The sequence below is a fragment of the Lepisma saccharinum genome, chromosome 1 (genome assembly GCF_977018435.1).
Source record: "Lepisma saccharinum chromosome 1, izLepSacc3.1, whole genome shotgun sequence".
Classification (NCBI taxonomy): Eukaryota; Metazoa; Arthropoda; class Insecta; order Zygentoma; family Lepismatidae; genus Lepisma; species Lepisma saccharinum.
In genome coordinates, this window is record NC_139229.1 from 118,175,318 (window position 1) to 118,198,802 (window position 23,485).

Genomic DNA, 23,485 nt, shown 5'->3' on the forward strand with positions numbered 1-23,485 from the left:
CAAGAATAGTGTTGCTGGGTTATTACTGTTTATTATCAAGTCACTGACAAGGGTACTACCTGGGTGGTTTCTTTGAGTAAAGGATACAAAATTTTGTGGTATACAGAGAATGTGAGCATAATTTTTACCAGCATGGATTTAATAGGAACAGTTCAAATGAATCTATAAAAGAAAAATAATGATTACTCTCTGAATTAAAACACTAATGAACAAGAAAAATATTTATTTTCTGCATTATATAACAACACTTTCATACCTTGTATAGCTGTAAGATGAAAAGCAACACTTGACCAAAAAATGACCTTCATTTCCATTTACAATCACAAAGACGTTTATGTTATAATATGAAGGAAGAGCCGTTACGAAAGTCCTCACATTTTTTTGAATTACAGTAAATACCATACATTTACACATTAATTCTGTTAAAATATGGGCTCGGTTTTTATATATATATATATGGGTAGAAAATAGTTAAATGCTCTTGGCAGAGTAATTTTGTACAACGTTACTCGTATCTTTTTAAAAATCTTTGTCATAGTTTGAAATGTTTGTTCTCTAGCCACACACTTTTGATGCATTAGTGTGTCTTGGCTGTTTACTGTGAAATATTTATACTTCTTCCTGTGTGTATTTAATCAGAAAATTCAGTCGCAAATGGTATGTTTAAGTGTGTAGGAGGCAGTGCCACCATTATTTATCTCTGCATGCAATATCTTGCTCACAATCTATGTTCAAATACCTTTCTGATGACCAAGGTATGGGGCAAAAATTAGCATCATATTGGAAGACAGAAAAATGTCAACAAACTTCATAAACATACACCAGTCCAACAAATTATCAAAATTTGAGAATCACAACAGCAAACATTTTTTCTGCCTTCCGTTCAAAGACATTTCTCACGAAATTCTGTAACATGTTTGTGGATGGAAGTCCTTTCTATGAAACATTAAGTCTGAGACATGCTGTATATCGGTGACGACATATATATAGATATAACTATACTTCATGCAAATTTAATGGGTGCAGATATAATCTTATTTACAACTTATGTTTCTTCACCAAGTTTCGCCCAATGCCTATGGTCTATCCTACTACCTGAAGATCATTCCTTAGAGGTAACTTTGCTGGCAGATAGATGCGGCCTCATCCGCTTCTTGAATATCAACGTGTTGCCAGTGATCCTGTAGCTGTCAGCTCGCCTCCTGCCTCCGAAGAGCGCTTGGTCAGAATTTCAGGTCCTTAATGGCCTGCGGCAAGTCTGGAAGCTTGATGTCCTTGATCTGCTGTGGAATGTTCATGTTCTTCATGGCCGAGACAGCACGTGCAGGTGCTGCTGCAAGTCCAGCCTGCAACGAAATGGAAACAGCAATGAAAATATGTGAACACTGCCCTGAACCATGGTCAATAAGAATTTTCTACCTGTTGGTGCAAAGTGAGAAATACACAGCTATGCCCCATCAGTGTAGATGAAGTTACCGACAATAGATCTCACATTATGAAGAGATATGTGTGTCATTGGACAATAAAGTGGACCATCAACTTATGCTTCTCAGGGACTAAGGGGGGGAGGGGGAGATAGAGGGGGAGGGGGAGATAGAGAGGGAGAGGAGGAGGAGGAGGTTCATAATCTAGGAAAAGTAAAAAAAAAAATCATTTTGCTTTACTATGACAACAAGAATTGAATATATAGGATAGCTGGAAAGTAACCCTTATTCAAAAACACTTATAACTTTTATAAATAGCAAATTGCATTTGCATAAAGCAAAATGATTTGTGATCCCTGAAGTGGTAGAATAAAGCGAGAAGTTAACCGCATGTTTAGAAGTAAAAAAAGAGATTACTTGAAAAGCAAAATTAACGATATTGAAACAAACAGCAAAAACAAAAATATCAGAGATTTATATAAAGGTGTAATGAATTTAGAAAGGGGTGGCAACCTAAAGTAAACTTGATTAAAAGATAAAGACGGTGATTTTCTAGCTGACCCAAGCGATATTCTAAATAGATGGAAGAACTACTTTAATGACCTTTTAAATGTTCATGTAGGAGATAAATCAGAAGTAAATGAAGTCCACACAGCAGAACCTTTAGTTCCAGAACCTAACTTGACTGAAGTTAAAGATGCTATTGAAAGGCAAAAGAATAACAAAGCACCTGGCATAGATTTAATACCAGCTGAGTTAATTAAATATGGTGGAAATTCGTTAATATGTCAAATTCATAAATTAATTTGTTTAATAAGGAATAAAGAAGAAATCCCTCAACAGTGGAAAGAATCCATAATTGTTCCTGTGTTTAAAAAAGGTGATAAAATAAACTGCAATAATTACCGTGGAATTTCTCTACTCTCAACAACATATAAAATATTATCTAACATTCTTTTAACAAGACTAACCCCATATGCTAATGAAATTATAGGTGATTATCAATGTGGATTTAAACGTAACAGATCAACTACAGATCAAATTTTTCACATCAGACAGACACTTGAAAAAAGTGGGAATATAATCAAAATGTGCATCAGCTATTCATTGATTTAAAAAAAAGCATATGATTCGGTCAAAAGAGATAAATTATATAATATATTAGTAGAGTTTGGAATACCTAAGAAGCTTGTTAGTATGATAAAAGTATACACCAGTGAGACAGTAAGTAAAATTCGTGTGGGTATTAATGTGTGACAAATTTACAATTCATGATGGGTTAAAACAAGGAGATGCATTTCTCCATTGCTCTTTAATTTTGCCTTAGAATATGCTGTTAGGAAGGTAAAAGAAACTAAAGAAGGACTAAAATTAAATGGTATGACTCAGTTGTTACCATATGCAGATGATGTAGACTTATTAGGGGATGATATAAATACAGCGTGTCCACAATGAGACTCGAACATTTTGAAAGTCTATAACTTTTTCATTTTAAATTGTACAGCTGTGATTCCGGAAGCAGCAGAAGCAGAAACTCAAAAAGTTTATGTGGTAACGTTTTAGTGCGCGCAATAGCCGCAGTGGCGCTGCAGCAATCGATTGTTTGAAAATTGAGATTCCAAACGAGCGTGCACAGGTTGTGTGGTGGTGTGCAGAAACGAAATCACTTATTCAAGTGCAACGAAACTTTCGTCGTGTGTACAATAAGGATCCTCCGACATTCACGACTATAAAGAAGTGGTGTGATCAGTTTTTGGCGACCGGCAATGTTTTAAAAGGACACTGTGGTGGTAAACCCAGAATCCAGGAACAGGTTGTAGAAAATGTGTGGACTCCTTTCGAATGAACCTGTGCACGCTCGTTTAGAATCTCCATTTTTAAACAATCGAGTGCTGCAGCGCCACTACGACTATTGCGTGCACTAAAACGTTACCACATAAACTTTTTGAGTTTCTGCTTCTGCTGCTTCCGGAATCACAGCTGTACAATTTAAAATGAAAAAGTTATAGATCTTCAAAATGTTGGAGTCTCATTGTAGACACACTGTACAATTAAGAATAATGCTAAAATATTTTTCAAAACTGCTAGAGAGATAGGTTTGGAAGTTACCAAAGAGAAAACTAAATATATGCTTACAGGCCGAAACCAAGTGTTAGGTAATAATCAAAATCTAATTATTGATAACAACTCGTTTGAACCAGTTTCCAAATTCAAATACTTACGAATAATATTAACAAATTAAAATTATATTAAAGAGGAAATAAAAAGTAGGCTTAATTCAGGAAATGCATGTTACTTCTCTCTTCATAAACTTTTGTCTTCTCATTTAATATCTAAGAAACTAAAAGTTAAAATATACAAAACAGTAATTTTGCCTGTAGTATTATATGGGTGTGAAACTTGGTCCCTTACATTCAAAGAGGAACATAAATTGATCCTTAGGAAAATCTTTGGACCTAAAAAGGATGAGGAGACAGGTGAGTGGAGAAGGTTACATAATTTAGAACTACATAATTTGTATTCATGTCCAGATATTATTAGAATAATTAAATCAAGAAGACTTAGGTGGGCAGGCCATGTGGCACGAATGGGAGAGGAAAGAGGAGTTCACAGGATTCTTGTTGGGAAACCTGATAGTAAGAGACCTGTAGGAAGGCCAAGACGAAGATGGAGGGACAACGTTGAGATGGACCTAAATGAAATTGGTAGGGATGGAAAAGAGTATATAGATCTTGCTCAAGATAGGGACAGATGGAAGTCCTGTGTTGCTGCAGCCATGAACCTTCGGGTTTAAGAAGACTAGAGAGTTAGTTAGAAGTGGTAGAATTGCTAATTTGTGGTTTCTCCTCACGGTGACACTCATAATGAACCAATGTCTGACACTGCGTGAGTGTGTTCAGCTGGCATTCCATTACGAAGTGTGGCAGTCAGTAGTACATGTGTAGAGTGGTGGCATGGTATTCACAGACCTCATGCTTCAGTCGAGGCCAAGACCATCATAAACTGTCATTCCAAGCTGATGACTAATGGATATGTGGTAGATACTCGCAGAAGAGGTCACCCCTCAACATCCAGATTGAAGGAAAATTTGCAGGTGGTGCAGAATATGTTTCTTTGAAGTCCCACAGCCATCAGCTTGGAATGGCAGTTTCTGATGGTCCTGACCTCCACTGAAGTACAAGGTCCATGAATACCATGTCACCATCTCTGAACCTGTACAATGGACTGCCACACTTTGTAACGGTACGCCAGCTGAATACGGTCACGGAGTGTCAAGACATTGGATCATTATGGGCTGCTCGTCACCATGAGAAGAAAGCCGAAATTAGCAATTAAATTCTACCACTTCAGGGATTGCAATGCATTTTGTTTCATGCAAATGTGGTGCTATTCACAAAAGTATATGAATTTTTGAATAGGGAGTTACATTCCAGCCACTCTGTAAAAGGTGGGAAAATGTAAAATCATGAATGTAAAATTGGGGTTCCATTGTACCAGTAGAAATGCACAAAGGTTCATATTCCCAAAAGATTGATATTGGAAATGTTAATGTGTATCAACAGTGAAACTGCAGTATGTTTTTGTTTGCAATTTTCAATAATGAACCAATAAGACTTGGTCCCCACCCACCCCCACACACACACATACACACACAAAACTTATCTAACAGGCATATTCAATAATATAAGCACACACTATTCAATATTTTAAAGTATTTATGACATACTACAATTATGATTCTTTAATACTATTTACTGTCTTCAATTCATTAAATTAAATTCTCACATATGCATTAAAGCTAGTAATTAAAAATGCAACTGCAACCTTTCATTTCCTGCAGCTGAAAAGAAAAATATAGCTCCGCTCTACATAATCTTACCTGCAAAATACAAAATATTTTAAGTAAAAAATAAAATAAAAATAAGTAAGTTTCAGAGGTCTGTCACTAGCAGATATTTAGCATACTTGAATGGAACCATCACTGAAACTTGTTATTAGTCATGTTGTTTATATATTTATGTTTTCCTTAGCATATTATTACTGTGAAAATATGCAAGATATTATTAATTTGAAGCAATCTCCTATCTGCAATGAAAACCAAAATAGAGTCTACTATTCTTTCTAAGCACATGAAGTAACTGATTGGCACCATTTGTACGTCACTTGCTGTTGATGGAATGAAATGTAAACAATAGTAGTTTTGAGAAAATGATATTCTCTTAATCAAAGACATTTTCAGGAAAACTGGAGAATCAAAATTAAGCTGGTCAATAAATGTATTAATATCAGTAAGAGCTAAACCAGGGTGGCCACTCTACAATCATGATAAAATTCCAGTATAATCCCCGGTTTTCAAGGTGAACTTTCCAAAAATTGAAGGGTACAAGGAGAGGATTTTGCAGTAGAATTCCCAAATGTTCCTGTTTCACACAAGAGACAGTGCTCGGATTTTTGTGAACAAATTGAGATAATCAGGGTCTGTTCTTGATAAGAAGCAAAGGGTAAAACAGCTTGTGCTTAATGAGGAGAAATGTTGAAGTACTATCAAAAATCTCTCCAGTGCCTTGCACAAGAAACAGACATTTTCATGACATCTGAGTGGCGAGCTACCAAGCTTTCAAACCTGAAACCAGACATTAGAAGAATTGAAAAAAATATCAGGAGAGAAAATGAAGCAATTTTGGAAGAGGAACTGACAGGTGTTAGTAAAAATTTCCTTTAAAAAATGCCGTAAATTTGTGGATCAGGGGGACATCATTTCCAGCACCTTGCGTAACAAGGTACGTACTCATTTTAATTGTAACTGTCAATGTAATTGTACGAACTTCTTTCATTACATAGCTAGCGACCTCAGTTACGTGCATATTGCATACAGTTTGCCTGTAGACGCGATCTTACTTTCCACAGCGCTAACTGCCGTTCCGCAGACGACTTGCCAAAGAAAGGCACTGTACATATTCTGTAAAGTACACTAACAAAGTAAACAAATTGAGAGAATTTTGTTTTATTTTCCAAGCAGCTTTCTTTTCCTTCATCGAGAAAAATAAAAGCTAAACTGTGAAAAAAAACTTGCCTCAGACCATTATTCATTATATTTATAAATTCAATTTGATTTCGATTAATAAAAGTTGCAATTTTTCACGTCTACGGAGAAGTATAATTCCCGGAGCCAATAATTCATGTATAATTCCCGGTGAGTAGCCACCCTGTAAACATAAATCTCCTACCCTTAATTTGGTTCATTCCATGAACTGTGTGGGATAACTCTGACTGATGTAAAACAATCATACAAAGGTATTCAGAAAGTAAGTTGTGAGAATCTTTACACCATACTTCTTGATATGTTGAGGCAATAGCTGCATCCAGAAAGTTTCTAAGGGGTGGTGGCTCAACCCGCTGCAAAAGCTTTTTGAATACCATTATGGGTAAGAAAAGAGAACTAAATAAATTTCTTGAAGAAAGAAAAAAAAAAAACAATATAAATAAGTCCAAAGGGGGAGTTCTGGTCCCCACAAACCACCTCCCTTTGGTAGATTGAGGCACTTGTCAGACCAGGACACAATCTTTTGTAGATCCTTGTTGTAGAAATCAGTTGCATGATTATTTTTAGTCACAAAACGCAAAAGTAGTAAAGTTTCCATCCGCACTGTGTATGTCGCTGTTATTTCATTGAGCTTAAGCAGTGTAGATACTGTAACCTATTGGTGAAAATTTCATACAGAAAAGCTCATGGAATTTTGGGAAGTGAGTTTCAAGCGTGGCAAGACAAGGATAGGTCAGAAATTGTGAGATGTCAGCCCATACGATCCTCTTGTTGGCTCTGCACCTTAGAGAAAACACACCTATCACCACCACCACTGCACAACTGATCCTACTCATACACTGAATAGCATTTGTATCACTGCACAATGTGCATAGCAAATGAAACAGAAACATGTGTTGTGAATGCAAACTCATAATTGCAACAAAGAATCAGGCAATCGATTTCTATCAGAAGGGTCTACAAAAGTTTGTGTGCCAGTCTGGCAAGTGCCTTAACAGTGGTGATGAAATCAAAAAGTGATTTATGGTGTAAGGATCCTGGCTGTAATCAATTTGTATCAAATGAGTGTGTCCTCTTTCTTTAGCAGCTTACCAGAACTTACTTTCTGAATACCCCCTACTATTTCTACCAGCAATAAATTTTGGAAGAAGAAAGAACTCCTTAGAAAGAAAATAATTCATCATCAAATTAACAAACTACATTACATTACTGTTGCACATTCTTTGCTATCCTTTCTAGGTTAACCCTAGATTGTTGATGGGGGAGGGAGAGAGAGAGAGAGAGAGAAATTCGCTCACACTTTCAACTTGTATTTGTAAAGGGACCACTGGTACTCGTAAAACAATGTTAGTTTTATGAATGTTATTGCAAGTACTTAACATTATTGCTATTTTGTAAATTTAAAGAAATGCATATTCACGAAATAAAATTATTATTTTGGAAATGTTTAGTTAGTTTACGAAAGTTAACATGCAATGTTAATTGTGCATTATGCACTGTATGTGTTTCTATCTGTTACACATATTCTAAACACTACATTTCGATAGAACATCCTTTGCTTCTTCTTCAGGTAAACCAAGCAGCAGTAGACAATGGGAATTAATGTTCAGGGGTAGAAAATTACAGAGCATTTGGTCGCCATGGCACCTGAAAATTTTCACTGGGTACCTGAATTTTCCATTTTTTTTTTTAAGTTTGCTTACGAAAATTTCCGCTGCCTTTTATTAAATAACGAGTAGAGTATGTGTTTTTTAAATGTTTGTGTGTTGTCTGTATCTTGTGCATCATTATTAAATCAGAATAATAAACATTCCATTATAAATTTTTGCACTGTTGCTAGTCGAATTTAAAAATCTGCAGAGATATGGTATAGTTGGTCATAGTTATTCAGGATGTTACCAGTTGAGTCTACTTTAGGAAGGCCACTTTGCACAAGAATTAATTACTTTTAATCCAATATTGTAGGAATGGGTCAATATGAAATTTTGGCCGATATCGATAAAGTACCGATACCGATAACTCATATTCTTCCAATCTGATATAAAATGTCCTTGAAGAATCTAAATGGTGCATTCACTTTATAAGTAAATTTGTGTTAGCACAATGCAAAAGAAGCTGGATATGTAGATTTAGTTTCAAGAAAAGTAGGAAATGGAGATTGTATGATTATATCCATAAAAATTACAACAAAATGGCAGAATATTGCACTAAATTATAAGATATTTATACATATATTGGATCGGTAAAATTATCGGTAATTTTACTGACACGGATAGAGTACTGATTAATCTGTCCCATCCCTACAATATTGTATTAATTAATAAATTAAAAGACTGATGGCTTTCTTAGCCCATATTAAAAAAAAAAAAAAAACAGCTGGCTAGTGAATTATTTTCAGTTTTGTCTACTCCTGTTAATGCTAAGAAAGAATCATCTCGCTATCATTCTAGAAGGTTCCCAATCTCGTCACCTACCAAGTATTCATGCAGCAAAGTAAACATCTGTTTCATTTGCCTAGAAATTGTACATTCCACTGTTACTAACCTATTGATAGTGATTGAAAGCACTTTACGGGAAAAAAGAATCTCTTTATGAACTGGATGTCAGGCACCTGATTCCTCCTCTCTTTCTATATGACAATGAAAGGTAAATTTGTTTCTTTACGTTAATCATGATGATGAGAATGAATGAAGAATTGATGGAAGATTAGTAATAAAGTATTTGACCCTAACAGTTAACATGTTGTTGTGAATATCAACATATTTTTCAATTGAGTTCAAATGCATGAAATATAATTTAAAAGAATGCTTGTTAGTAAACTAACTGTGTTAGGAAACTAATTTTGGGTCAAGAGAGTTCTTTGAAGAGCAATGCCTAAAGGAACTTTACTATACATATATTCAACATTATCACACCACTCTTCCTATTTTCACCATACTAACACTATGAACTGAAAATAAAGAAAGGTTTTACTTTCAGTTGTTTATGAATTTTGCCTGATAGGAAAAGCCTCAAAAATATATCTAATTTGTAACACATGATGGCTATCAGTGTAAAATAAATGTTTTAAGTTAGTTTCAAATCATCCCTGCTAGCTCTTCTTTTCCTCTGAAGATTGCAACACACAGTTTTTCATCGTCATATTTATATGCGTTGAGATAAACTTAGTTTAACACATTCTACAGGATGTTAGCTAATGAGGAAAAGGGGGCAGAGGAGGGAGGGGGATTATGAAGACAAATTTGGGGGAAAATATTAATGGCAAGAAAATTATACTGAAATTTCTTTAAATGTTCATCTCAAGGTATTATTTTTGTATGCAGAGGGAAGGGATATTCTACAAGTTTTAAGACTTCGAGCGATGATGAGATGGAAGAAATATATTCAGGATGGAAAGTTAAAAAGGCATCATACATATTTACTGGGTGTGAAAACATGCTTGTTAGCTGGCGAAGATGAAAGAGCAAAATCACAGAGGGTAACACATTAGTCTATTCTGACTGTTCAACAAGTTACACTTAAAAGGGGTTACTTTTCACAAAAAAATCACATATTCTTTTAATCACACTGTATGTAGTGGGTACATGAAACTACATGTTTCTGAGGCCGATGTATTTACATTACTTCATACACATAGGACATGGTTCAACTGTGAAAAACAAGTGTTTGCAAGTACTGCAATACCAAGACATTACTTTCATCAACAAGCAGGTACATTTCCTATTCTACTTCACAAATTCTTTCTATGCAGACTACCTTGGACACAATGCTAAAAAAAAAAAAAAAATAGGATAATAAAATGGTGCCTCATGACCTGTTTAGGAGTATGTCAAACAAAGTCTCATGCAGGTTCACTGTGCACTGATGTTCAATCCATGCAAATAGGCTATGATGCGAACACGGTGTCAACGGGGATACGATAATGAAGGATAGTTGCAGGCGTGATCACGGGGTGCTAAAATATAACATCACATTCATTTAGGACCACACGATTACACACAAGCTTGTAAAAAAGGCAAGCCATTGATGGTGATGAATTAAAAAGAAACAAAATGACAAAAGCATATGAAGGCAATGCCACTTTGTCAAATGCTATTTTTTGGAAGATGAGACTAGCTATATGGAAACAAAGTGGCCTCGAAAAGAGCTGTTTAGAAAGAAGGTGATGAGCAAACCTCAGGTAGGTCAATAGGAAAAGAGACGTCCACGTCTTTCACGTGCTATCCTTCTCGCAAGATGGGGTGTCATTGATGACCTGGCATCTGGAGGCACAGGTGTCTGAAAAGAACCATGCAGAGTACATTGAGGCAATGTTCTGAAGGCGAAACAACACATAACCCCTCGACCGGATAACAGACGTTTCCCGCATTAAGTGTACTCATTGTGGGAAGTACCCTCCACATTTGTATTAATGAATATCTATAGAATGAAAGATTATATATTTAATCCGTGAACTAGATGGTATTTAAAAATATACTGAAGACATTGATAAAATGAGATGATAATGGATGGATGATGTTATGCTAGAGATGCATAATGAAAAAATGTGAACGAAATCTGTGCACTCACTCAACACACTCTCATCACTAAGAAAAATGCTCTATTAGCATTTACAATAGGCCTAAAACAACAATTTGTGCATTTTTAATTGGATTAAATCCTAACGAAAGTTAAAATCACTATCAATTGCAACTACTGTATGTCACAAGCAGGGATTGGAGAAAAATATTTCATAGTTTTCTTCAGTCTACATGAAACTCAATAAATGAAAATATGTGCTTATGATAATTAAAAAAAAGGTTAATTATTTTAGGGTGAATTGTGTATTATGTAAGCTAAAAAACAGCCAATTATATGACATGGGATATTAAGAACTACTTACATGAGAAGAAAAAAACAAAAACTCGTAAAATCTATGTGAGATGTGCTAAATATAATCACGATGTAGTGAAGAAAACATGTTAAGTACACCTGACACAGGAGACTTCCTTTACCCATATTACACCTGACACAGGAGACTTCCTTTACCCATATTGCAATCTTCTTAAAACCTATTAATTTCATTCATCTACCATCTCTGTATGTGACATTGGAGTCAGATAACTCTGAAATTAATAGCTTTTGATTTGATTTTTGTTATTTAGTATAGTTTATCTGCCACTTTTGACTAATTGCGATGACGAGGATGAGTGATGAAATTGATGAAGGGACACTCACAATGTTCACCCACACCCAGGCCAGAATTTGAACCCACGACTGCTGGTGTAGATTGCTGTGCTAACTACTCCACCACAGATGTTGGATAAAAAAATAACTTTTTAAGAAGATATCAAAATGGGAAAGGAAACTGAATTATCTCGGAATTCTGGAAATTAAAATGATTACTTTCTGAATGACGGAAATTTTGCAGTTTTAATTTTTAATGCTAGATGGTATTTACTTAATAGCAGTTAAACTACTGATACACTCCAGGTATCAACATGTAATTTTTATTATTTAATCACAAGCACTTATGACTTACTTATTTTATATCAGATCAGATATCGGTAAATTTTACATCAGTATTAAACAAAATTTCATATTGTTTATCCCTAGTTAGTACAAACATGAAACCATGAGCAGTTTTTGCTATGTTAAAAAGCTCCCATCTGCCTCTCCACCTATCTATGCCTTGCAAATACTATTTATATACCCAAATATTTAATTGGACACTAGTATGATTTGATTTGACTTATTTTACTTAGCGTTTCTGCTACTATGGGCTAAATGCAAACATGAGGATGAATGGGGATAGTATGAAATAGATGAAGGGACAATCACAAACACAAATGGACAACACAAGCCCCACAGAAGATTATACTGGCCGTGGGTTCAGATGCCAGAACCTCGTTAGTCTGCAAAATGCAGTCTAGGGGCATTGGCTCTCAATCTTTGTGAGCCCGCAGCCTGGTAAATTCGTATTTTAAAAGTTATGCCTCAATCTCAACAATTTTAATCATAAACTCAGCAGAGCCTGCCACTTTTCATTGAAGACTGAGTCTTTCCAACCATGTGCTTTTCAAACTTGCCGTAAAGTACAAAAAAAATCTTAGCTCGAGAACTAACTGTGGTAGAGAGATGAAATTGCTTCCGTTTTCTTCCTTAAAGACAGGGCCTTTAGTGGAGGTAAAATCCATACATTGTCCCTAACAATAATTACTGTTAAAGGAAGAAGAAAATTGTAAATTTTCAAAAAAAATTGGCATACTGCTCTCCCCAACCCCACAATAGGCCAAAGTGAATTAGAAAATGTAGTACATAGCGGTGGTACATTCCTACAACCATGCAAAGTTTCGTTGAAATCAGACAAACTTTTTGGCTAAAGGAATGACAATTTATCAGCTTAAGGAACAATTTCCGAAATTTCACCTCTAAGAATGGCCCTATGTATGCTGGATGGACCAAATTTGGAGGGAAGAATGACAAAAGAAAACTTAACGAGGATATGTAATGCCAGTGCTGCAACTCTGAAAGGAAAACAACAACTGAAATTATGGCATTCAGAAATTTTGCGAAAATTACCACCCCAACTGGGAACCGGGTCTGTCTGAGTAGTGTCTTTGCTGAGTATATTTATTGTTTTGAAGAATGAAATCAATATTCTACTAGGGCACTATACTATGTATGCTACCAACCAAGCCTTTACTGATAATCCCGATTGAGAGGATATACAGCTGTATGAGAATATGTGCTCTGTCACAAAAAAGTTGAGTGGTTCCATGCGTCAGAGGCTTGCTGGGTGCAAACTGAATGCAGTTTCCAGCATGGAAGACACGTTGACGTTTGAATGACTTCAGAAAATACCAATCCTTACAACCGAGTAAACTGTGAAAAAGAGACTTAACTACTACGTAGCTACAATAGTCAAGTTTTGATTAATTTCTTGTGTCCAAGTAGCTTGCTACAAAATGTGAACTATTTAATATATTTGAAGGCAGAATGTAGATTGTGCAGTCAAACATTTGTCTGCTGCATTAAATAGTACCTCATATTGTTCATACTTATTTCCTTGACAACAAATTATTTAGATATGGTCCAATTATCAGAAAGATACAAAACTTTTCGGAGTTTAAAATTTATAATATTCAAAAGTCTTCCCATTAATTCTAATGGGTTCTCACAAAAATATACTTGACAACTACTCTATAATCATCTCAAACACATTTTACACAAAATTTACATCAATACAAATATAACAAGTATAAATTAATATAACAAGTATTTATTCATACTTGTGCATCACAAGGGAAGGGGAAAACGAAGCAGCATGTTCAATGTTTACAGGCAGAGTTGTAGGAGGATGAAAAATATTAATAACATCATTCTTTTTTATTGAATAAATACATCAAAGTGGAAATAACTATTCACTTATAAATTTTTTCATGGAAATTGCACATTTTTTATTATGAATGTGAAATTAATCCTTGCCTCTGTTATTTGTATTTTTAAAGACAGTTGGATTTTATGTATTGTCCTGCAATGAAACTGAATGCTTGTAACACTGTGTATTGTGATCAAACGACTATAAAAAGTTATTATCAGTCCAGTCATAATGTTTGTAATTCTCAAAATACGCACAGTATATGCAAAACAAAATAAAATGATGGAATAATTCCTCAGGGCACGTTAAGTTAAAAGCTTAATGCTTTTGAAAAATTCTGTTTCGAAAAAGTGTCACACACAAACTAAATATAGAAAAACATGTGCATTTGTTATTCTAAAAAGATGGAAAAAGTTGTCAGAAAGCCCCTCAACAGATAATGAGGCAAAATAATAAAGAAGTTAATATAAGGTATGACTATCACCTGTAGATAGAGAGTATCCAATTTTGCAGTTAAGTTGCAAATGAAAAATAGCAACATAAAGAAATGTAATAAAAGTTGTTACTTTTCATGCTCTACTCTTCGACATCTACACTAGCATTGGATTTTTAACAATCATAGGTGTTTCTTAACAAAAATGAATACTGCAATATTTCTCAATTTTAAGCATTCAGGATGCACATACATGCAGTGAAAAAGAGCACTAACATAATGATTAAAAGTACACTTACTGTTATTTCTTGAGTTAGTTCACAAATGGTGATATGTAGGATATGGACCTTAACACATGTATTTGTGAATATCCTAATCATTTGCAATTTTTATCAATTATGTGACAAAAGTTGATACTTCGATCAAATGACAACTTGCCAAAAGTTGATACTTCGATCAAATGACAACTTGTCAAAGCTGATACTTCAATCAAATGACAACTTGCCAAAAGTTGATACTTCAATCAAATGACAACTAATTACCGTATGTACAAATGTATAATGTGCATGCGTGTATAATGCGCACCATGGTTTTTGATGGAGAAAAGTGACAAAAAAATTTATCTCGTGTATAATGCGCAGTATAAACCACGTTCAAGAAGTGGCTTTCTTAGTTGTAGGTCGTAAAGCTGTTGCTATGCCAATCAAAAGCTAGTGACATCATACCTATACAATGAGTCACCTGTTGCTATGTGGACCAAGAGGAGAATATCCTCTTGTATAAACAGTAAGTCACCAACCCAAGCAACCTCCCCCTCTTCCTCCACTGTGTTTAGCATCCCAAAGCTTTTACTCTTTAACTACCTTATTTATTCTGTAATAGTAGAAAGGGAGATCAAAATTACATTATGGATTTGCAGTGCTCAGGAAGTTATTTTCTGTTATTACTTCTCGCCCAACAAATACCACTGATACACATCCCATGTCATGGGAGGTGCATGCTCAAATGCTGCCTTTCTTGTCGCAGAACATTACATTACAAAGTGAAAAATCGTGGAAAATGGCCTTTAAACTTTAATGCGTGGTTTTGCTCATTTTCTCTTTACTTTTTTTAAAAAGAAAAAGCCTTCAAAATAAATAATTTTTCCATGACGGACGTAACATTTATAAGAGGCCCATCCAGGACACTCACACTAGCAGTTAGCAGAACAAGATTTCTTTCAGTAAGGCATTTACACACTCCATATATGTCATTATTATTTGGTCAGTAATAAATTTTAATTATTATTTGTACACGAGTAAATACGGTAACCCTTTGTGGGTCCTGAGAGAAAAATTACGCTGATGGTCGCGCAAGGTGCCAGAGACCAGGTTCTTAAAATATGTTCAATTAGAGGTCTAAAATGCAAAACACTCAATTATTACGATTAGATCTTTTCTTGCAACAACTGAGATTCTATAAAACTATAAAAAGGCACACACTGTTTGTTGGGCACGGAACGGCAGACTGGGTTTTCAGCAAAAAAAAAAAACTAGGTATGCCTATAGTCGAGCATGGACTCAAGGCAACAAAGGGTTTCAACAAGCCCCCCCCCCACCCCAACACACACCTAGCAGCTCAAAAAACTGACTAACACTGAAAACAAAATCATGGTGTAAAAGTGGAAAGTCAGAAAATCAGCTAGACAGAGAGAGGTGTTGACAAATCAATCATTGATAAATGGCAATCCTAAAACCACATACCCACAACTAGAGACCGTGCGCGATCAATGCAGTGTTAACCAACCATAACAATGGCTAATTACACCTTTGGTAGATTAGGCTCCTTCATCTAACTAGGCTCTGTTGTGACATGGGAGAATAACTCCCAGGATGAAGTTAAAACATGACTTATAGCAGCAAATAGGTTCTTTTACAAGACACTGATAAGACCTATGCTGCAGAAACATGGACCATTTCAAAGAAAGATGAACATTGGTGCAAGAGTGGAGAAAATGTGTTAATAATTGATATCAAGAACCTACAGCTATTGGTGAAATAAAGGTGGAAAGGCTAAAATGAGCAGGGCATGCGATTCATGAGTGATAGCGACTCTACCAAGGAGTGATGTTGGATAGCCCAGGTGGTCAGAGAAAGAGAGGAAGACCTAAATTAAGAGAGATGAATGGAGAGAATGAGGATATCCGGAAGCTCCAGTGCATAAATTGGACATTCAACAAAGCATATCCACCCGTATGAAAGCAAAAACTGACATTCACACCAGGCAGAGAGGTGCTATGGCCTGATGGCATGGATCTGTTCTCGATGGCATGTTGTTGAATAGAGTTAGCTTCACTGCAGCATTCTGAAGTGTGCTTACGAAGAGAAACTTGCCGAAACATTGGTTTGGAAAGCTACCAAATACGCTATGTGCTTGCATTGAGAGGATAGGTATATCCAATATCTCCATCAAGCAGCATGTTTCCAGATGCTATACGAGCCACATTCAAGTGGCACAATAACAAATTGAAGGCACTGTATTATTTTTAGCAACTAAGTAAATCTTCTAATCAAGATAGTACAAAATCTTAACTTTCCTTTTATTTAAAATGTAGATACATAAATAATTTTAAATACATAAAATGTGAAGCATTCCCCTTTACTGTGGCATGCAATTCGCAAGTTAATTTATGGATGCACATTTCCTTCACATGCAGAAAATATCATCAAATGTGAGAATTAAAAACTGCCAAATAGTAGATGGAATTGCACAACATGTGCACGATCAGGTAAATGGTTTCTGCACTGAAAATAAGAACCATTCACTCATATCAACACTCAAAATAGGAAAGACTACAAGGTAGCATACACAATTAACTTTATATCTGACAATGTGATGAATGTAAATGTATAGCAAGCACCAGAACCACCAAATTGAATGTCATTAAAGAATCACAATTAAGCAGTACTCTGTGCAAATAAGTTTATAACTGCCAGTAGAACTGTTATGGGACTCTAAAACTCAGCCACATGAGTGGCATTTTCTCATCTTGGGTCACTTTGCTGAGGGGACACCCATGTCCAAGTCAAGGCTTCAAGCACAAAGTTCCAGTAGTGGGATCGTGAGCTGGTTACTTGATGCTGCAAAGCACCAATAAGCTAGCATGAGCTCAAGATAAAATTTTCAGTTACACTGTACAAGAGAATGCAATCTTGGTCCATATGGTGTTTATATTGAAATGGTGGTAGTGTTTCTTTAAATTATTATTTTCCTGTTGCTGCACTAATTGAAATGGGAAGAAACAATGATGAACAAACTTTCATATGCATGGAATGTAATACATGAGTTTGTGTATGTAATATTAATCAGTAAAGCATACCTTCTAAGCATGATGTATCTGTTCCTTGTACACCTGGTCAGAAGAATTTTTTGCAATGTGCATTAGTTAAACGTAACACTGCACAGCATGTTGATACAGGCAGTGTTCACCTTGTTGACTCACATAGAATTTGCCAGACAGTTTCAAGTGGAAAGGGGAATTGTAACTGTGACACTTTGAAGAAGAAAGGATTGAAGTATTGTGGAGATTTCTATTATAAAAAAAAGTAAGTAAATAAAAATTTTAAAAGTCAGTTCCCTCTCTCTCTCCTGGTATGAAACTGATTTAATGTGTAGCTTTATGATATTTACAAATGACTACACACTACAATTTTGATGTGTACCTCACAGCAAATTTTGTTTCAAATATACATGATGGTCATTGTTCTACTTCTAGTTTTTATCCCAATCAGGGCCACAGGTATGTGTGGGTCTTAGATGAAATAGCGTGCACCTGGAACAGGTCACGCTGAAACACAGTGTCTTGGGCAAGTGGTCGAGATGTCCCAGGCTCAGCCCTGATTAGAGTAATGTTTTGCTGAAATATGGGAGCACTGATCTTTTTATTTCAGTGCAAATAAAAAAGTAAAAAGTTACATAAATTGAATCTATTTGTGTGAATAAAGGTTTTTGTATTTTCTTTCTTTCATTGTTCTTCATGACAACCTTATTTTCCTTGCGTGCATTCAAATATATTTATTTTTCTTTCGCCCATTCTCATATACCTTTATGTATATCCTTTACTGTTCCTCCTTGCATGTTATTTTCTTCTTTCCCTTCATTTGACAAAATTACTCCATCAACACCTCATCTACCCTTGGGATAGCTATGAACATTTTCGAATAAGTTCTTTTCATCTACATCTTCAATTTTTGCCATTCCTTTCATTCCAGTAGATAAATAAATAATGTGCAATGTCAGGACTCAGCACGAAAAATAAGAGACCATTAACTCATATCACAAAAAGGGTGGGGGGGGGTAAAATTGTTGTAATGGAGGAGGAAGACCAAAGCTGCAATAAAACCCTTATGCTTGTTAATTTGTATTGGAATACAAATGTTAATGATAAGAGTAACAAGCAATGTACACTATCATAAAGAACTGTTATGGAAATATCATGGAATGGAAAAGATACATACCTAAGCTTTTTAGTGAATTACACTAAGCATTATTTCACATGCAGCGACAGACATTGAACATATGGAACTAAATACAAGTTCATTGTCAACAACACAAGAGTTCAGTCATTTTGAATCCACCCTCATAAGAGTTTCTTTGAGATTAGATGGGACCCAGAATCATTTGAACCTTGCAACCACGAGAACAATTCGTAGGATATCCCAAAACTAGGGGCCTCCCCGATGGCACAGTGGTCACGTCCTCGTCTTGTAATCAAGGGGTCCCAGGGTTCGATACCCGGTGGCGAGGCACATAGTGGTTCGGATCCCACTTTAAACTGTAGGTCCAGTCCTGATTAGCCTTAATATGCATAAAGTGGACTTAAAACAACAAATCAATCAATCAAAACCAAAACTAGGGCACCAAAAATATAGCCCGGACTTTTCCATTGCATAAACCCCAGTTTAAGAGCTTCTTAAGGGCATGCGAGACAGGCTCCGCACGGCTTTTCCCTCCGACTCAGTGTTGTCAAATTAGCTCTTGGAGCCAGATCTGGCTCTTTCATGCACTCGTATGCCTGTGAACTGGGGCACCCACCCCCGTGCATCACTATGATACCATCACTGGTTCCGGCCCACATAGACCAACCTTTGCCATGATTATACATTTTGCACGCGACGTAATATTATTATATTGGCTGGGTCGCCCCATCCCCTCTTATATCCCCAGCTACTTTTTTTTATAGTGCTGTGTTTACATGAAATTGGCATAATATTGTTATTAGGGAATCTTTTATTTTCGATTTCGTACAACCATGAGATGTGTGATGCCGCCGGATCTAGATGGTGAAAACTACGAATAAATTGTCAAGTGTCAAACAAACTGCCTCCCCCCCAAATGTTAGAAAATGTCATTTTGAGTGATTAAAATACACAATTTTGACCTTAAAATTTAATATGAATGAAATAATATTTAGAAAATTACACAGAAATATAATTGTAGCCTATAATGTGCTTAACATCAGAGATTTTGTCTCATTGTCGTAGGACTTACCAGAGCTGAGATAAAAAAGTTGCCGCTGATGCTTACGAATGGAGAAAATTATGTGCACCATGATAAAAAAATGCCCACCATCTTCAAATCGGTGATAGTAAAAATAAAATATCAGTGGTTCTGAACTGTCAACATATGAGGCTCACACCACACAAAAAATAAACTACTTTAAAAAATGGTCAAGCAACCATGTTGTATGACTTCATATGGATTGACCCACACATGGTGCGTAACTGTATCTCCTCGCCATAAGATATTTTAATTACTTTAAAACCAAGAGAAAAAAAGGAAAATTTACAGGATCATTTCAAACTATCCACTTGAATACAAGTATGCCTCTATTATAATTTTTCTTTGTTCTGTAAGCTGGAAGGAAAAATAAAGTTATTATTTCCTTTCATAAAACAAATTAAAGGGAACACATACCTCCTGTTTCTCAAGTTTATTTTGATCTTCTATTCGAGTGAGGATTTCTGTCATGTTTGTTTCCAACACCATGCCACCCATGACAAGCTCATTCAGTATATAATGAACCTGGAAAAGAATAATACATGGAAGGAATGGAAATTCTACATTTTCTTTTACTAACTGGAATATTGGAAAAGTTTTCACACGCATTATTTGTTGTCTTTTTTTGGAGGAGTTCATTATCTTCTCAATAGTCATGACTGTTTTATTTCGACAGGAACATGACTATATTTTTAAAACATTTCTTTGTTTGAAATGGCAGTATCAATTTTCAAGGTTTCACATGAGAAAAGGAGATATCAGCAGCCATGCAAAATACAATAGGTTTCTCGATTTCCAATGATTTATTTTCAGGTATTGAGGATACTGCTCCCTTCCTGCCTCTAAATGGTGTGGAGTCTGTGAAACTGTCACACCAATGTGACAGTTGTTGCAGTAGAAAGGCAATTAGATTAGCACTTAAGTAAACAATTATAATCTACCACATGTATTCCAAGTTCAACGTGGCATAAATGACAATTATCCACAATTATTAATTACACCTACATGTTTTGTTTATATTTCACCAAATACTGGATTAGTTGACTAACACGTCTGGCACTACATACATTTTATTTCTGGTTTGAAAGAGGTGGTAAATAAACTAATTAATGTATCCAAAACTGATATATTGATAAACATATTTTGAACATAATGTATGTATCTGAACATATGTATAAACTAACATTTATTATACACAACAAAATATTGTTTTGTCAAGATTACGTTTACAAAAATAACAAACGCAGCAGGAAATTTCGTTGATCATTAACATCAAGTTTCATCTTAAATATCTTACCCTTTAGGGGAAATATAAGTTGCGACCCTTCTAAAATGATTAATGTGACGCTGAAATCAATACTTTAACCTATTCCCTTACGATTTTTTCATCCCCTCATTATTAATCGAAAATGAATTCAATATGCTGACCAAGGCAGAATTTATATTATTTAAAACATAAACTAAACGTTATGTTTCAACCTTCTAACAAGATCTTCTTCAGACGCTATACCAAGTACCATGGTGTAAAATAATATAAATTCTGCCTTGGTCAACATATTGAGTTTTTGGTTATCATGGAAACAAGACTTAATGGTGTTATCATTGAAAATGAATGTCATAAATAGGCTAGAGTTTTCATAATTTTGAATGTTCCTGAAATATACATATGATTACATTGTCATGAAAAATCTAATAAAGGTACTTTGTTACGGCCTATGTATGCATATTTCATCATTCTCCACTTGATAGACCGTTATCTTAATCATTTTTGGTCATATTCAGCATATTTTTACTATTTGCTCCTCTTGTCAGTCAAAGTAGAAAGAAGCTTCTTAGGTACAAGACTTGACTAAAAACATGATATGTATTATTTTAAAATTTGTAGCCATTGGGCAATGCAGCTCAGGCTCCAGTGAAAGATATATGTGAAAATATTCCAGGACATGATATTTTACAATATATAAAACAAATAGTCCTACATTATTCCAAATTTTATACTATATTTCTTAATCTTACATAAAGTAAATCACCTCATGAAGAAATCACAATTTATTAATTAGAAATTTATGAGGAAAATTTAGGTCATAAAAATTCAAATCCTAGTCACAAAATGTGAAGAAAAGAAAGCACAAATTACCTTGTCAACATGAAAAATAAGATCCAGTTCACAAACGTTTTCAAAACACTTATCCAAGGTCTCAACAAACACTTGGATAAGATCCAAAATTCCCAGTTCTGATTCAGACGAATCAACACAGAAAACAAAGTACAGAGTAGCGTAGTGTCTGTATATAAGCTTGTAGTCTGATCCTCCAATTAGACTGCAATGAAAGGAAAATAAAGCTTGCCTTAAAATGCATATTCTTCTAGCTTACAATATAAGAATTTAAACAATTGTTCTTTTGTTATAAGACACATGGCAACATTTCAACCACATGAAAACTGACATTTCCTCCCAGCTTTTTAGAAATATCACTGGTTCACCACTTTTGTCTGTAACAAGGAAGTGACATTAAAACCATTAAATAAAATACTATAAGAGACACTGAACAGTTATGTATTCCGAGTTCTTGTTACTATCAGTTCAGTTTCTGAATCAAACACTTCCTTCAAGTATGTTTACAACATGGACCTTTCCAATTTCTTAACTTTAGTATTTTTTTAAGAAGAATTAAAATAGATAAAACAATAGGACTTCCCAATGGCACAGAGGTAATATCCTCACCTTGCAATCAAGGACTCCCAGGTAGAGGCACATAGTGGTTCGAATCTCATTCTAAATTGTATGTCATCCTGTGCCTATCTGTGCATAAAGTATATTAGCAGAAGGTACACCGCAGTATCTGTTGCAAAAAATGCATTCTCGTAGGGATATCCATGTATATGTTGTCTGCAAGCGGAACAATTTTGATTTACCCCCGGGTTCGATCCCTGGTCGGTTCAAATCCAGGAACTTTTCTAACGTTGGAAGCGGTTCCGGCACCCACCCAGCATCGAATGACATGGGTACCTGGGGGAAACCCTGGGGGGTAAAGTTGGTCAGGGGCGTGATGCTGATCACATCAACCCCACTCACGACCAGATCAAGAAAGTGTGGGACGTCACCCCCACACACCCCTATACGCCTTCATGGCGTGGTGCTAAGGACAGGGGAGCACTTCACTTTTTTTTCATCATTCAACCACAGGCTACAAATCATTTTTCTCCTTCTCGGCTCCCAAAGCATGCAATGTATTGCCTGCAAACATCGCATGCATAAACAACCTCATCACATTCATAAACAACCTCGTAAGTTTCAGAGGTAAAGTAAAAGATTAACTGCTAATGAAACAATGGCAGAGTGATGGCACATATTGAAGGTATCAAGTCACAACAAAAATGATGTATTTAGAAAATGGTTTAAAGTTAAATCACAGAAGGCATGAAAGAGTATGTGGTAAAGAAGAAAGAGGCAAGAACAGTAGTAAAGGTGGAAAGAAGAAAGTGGATGGAAGAATGGGCCGAAGTGCTAGAAGATGATGTAGAAGGAAACAAGAAAGTATTGTATGGATTAGTGAGAGAAAGGAGAAGAGGAAGTGGAGACAGCTGTAAGCTAAAGGATGATAGAGGAAATGTTGTAGAAGAGGATGAAGAAATAAGGAGAATGTGGAGAAATCATTTCGAGAAATTGCTGAATGTGAAAAAAG

General features: G+C 35.4%; 1 protein-coding gene across 2 annotated transcripts in view; it reads right to left on the reverse strand.

Annotated features, from left to right (window-relative positions):
* Positions 1-206: 206 nt before the first annotated feature.
* or (AP-3 complex subunit sigma-2 or) overlaps positions 207-23,485 on the reverse strand; it is a 33,289-nt gene continuing 10,010 nt past the window's right edge. Inside the window, exons 3-5 of one of the 2 annotated variants that reach the window (XM_083121638.1) lie at positions 21,937-22,120; positions 20,217-20,324; positions 207-1,346 (exon numbers count right to left, since the gene is read on the reverse strand). In XM_083121638.1, coding sequence (XP_082977764.1) covers positions 1,224-1,346; positions 20,217-20,324; positions 21,937-22,120 — 415 coding nt within the window. In that variant the 3' untranslated portion in view covers positions 207-1,223. Of the gene's footprint in view, positions 1,347-16,888; positions 17,045-20,216; positions 20,325-21,936; positions 22,121-23,485 lie in introns of those variants that run through there. The other variant, XM_083121646.1, reaches the window with a different exon arrangement.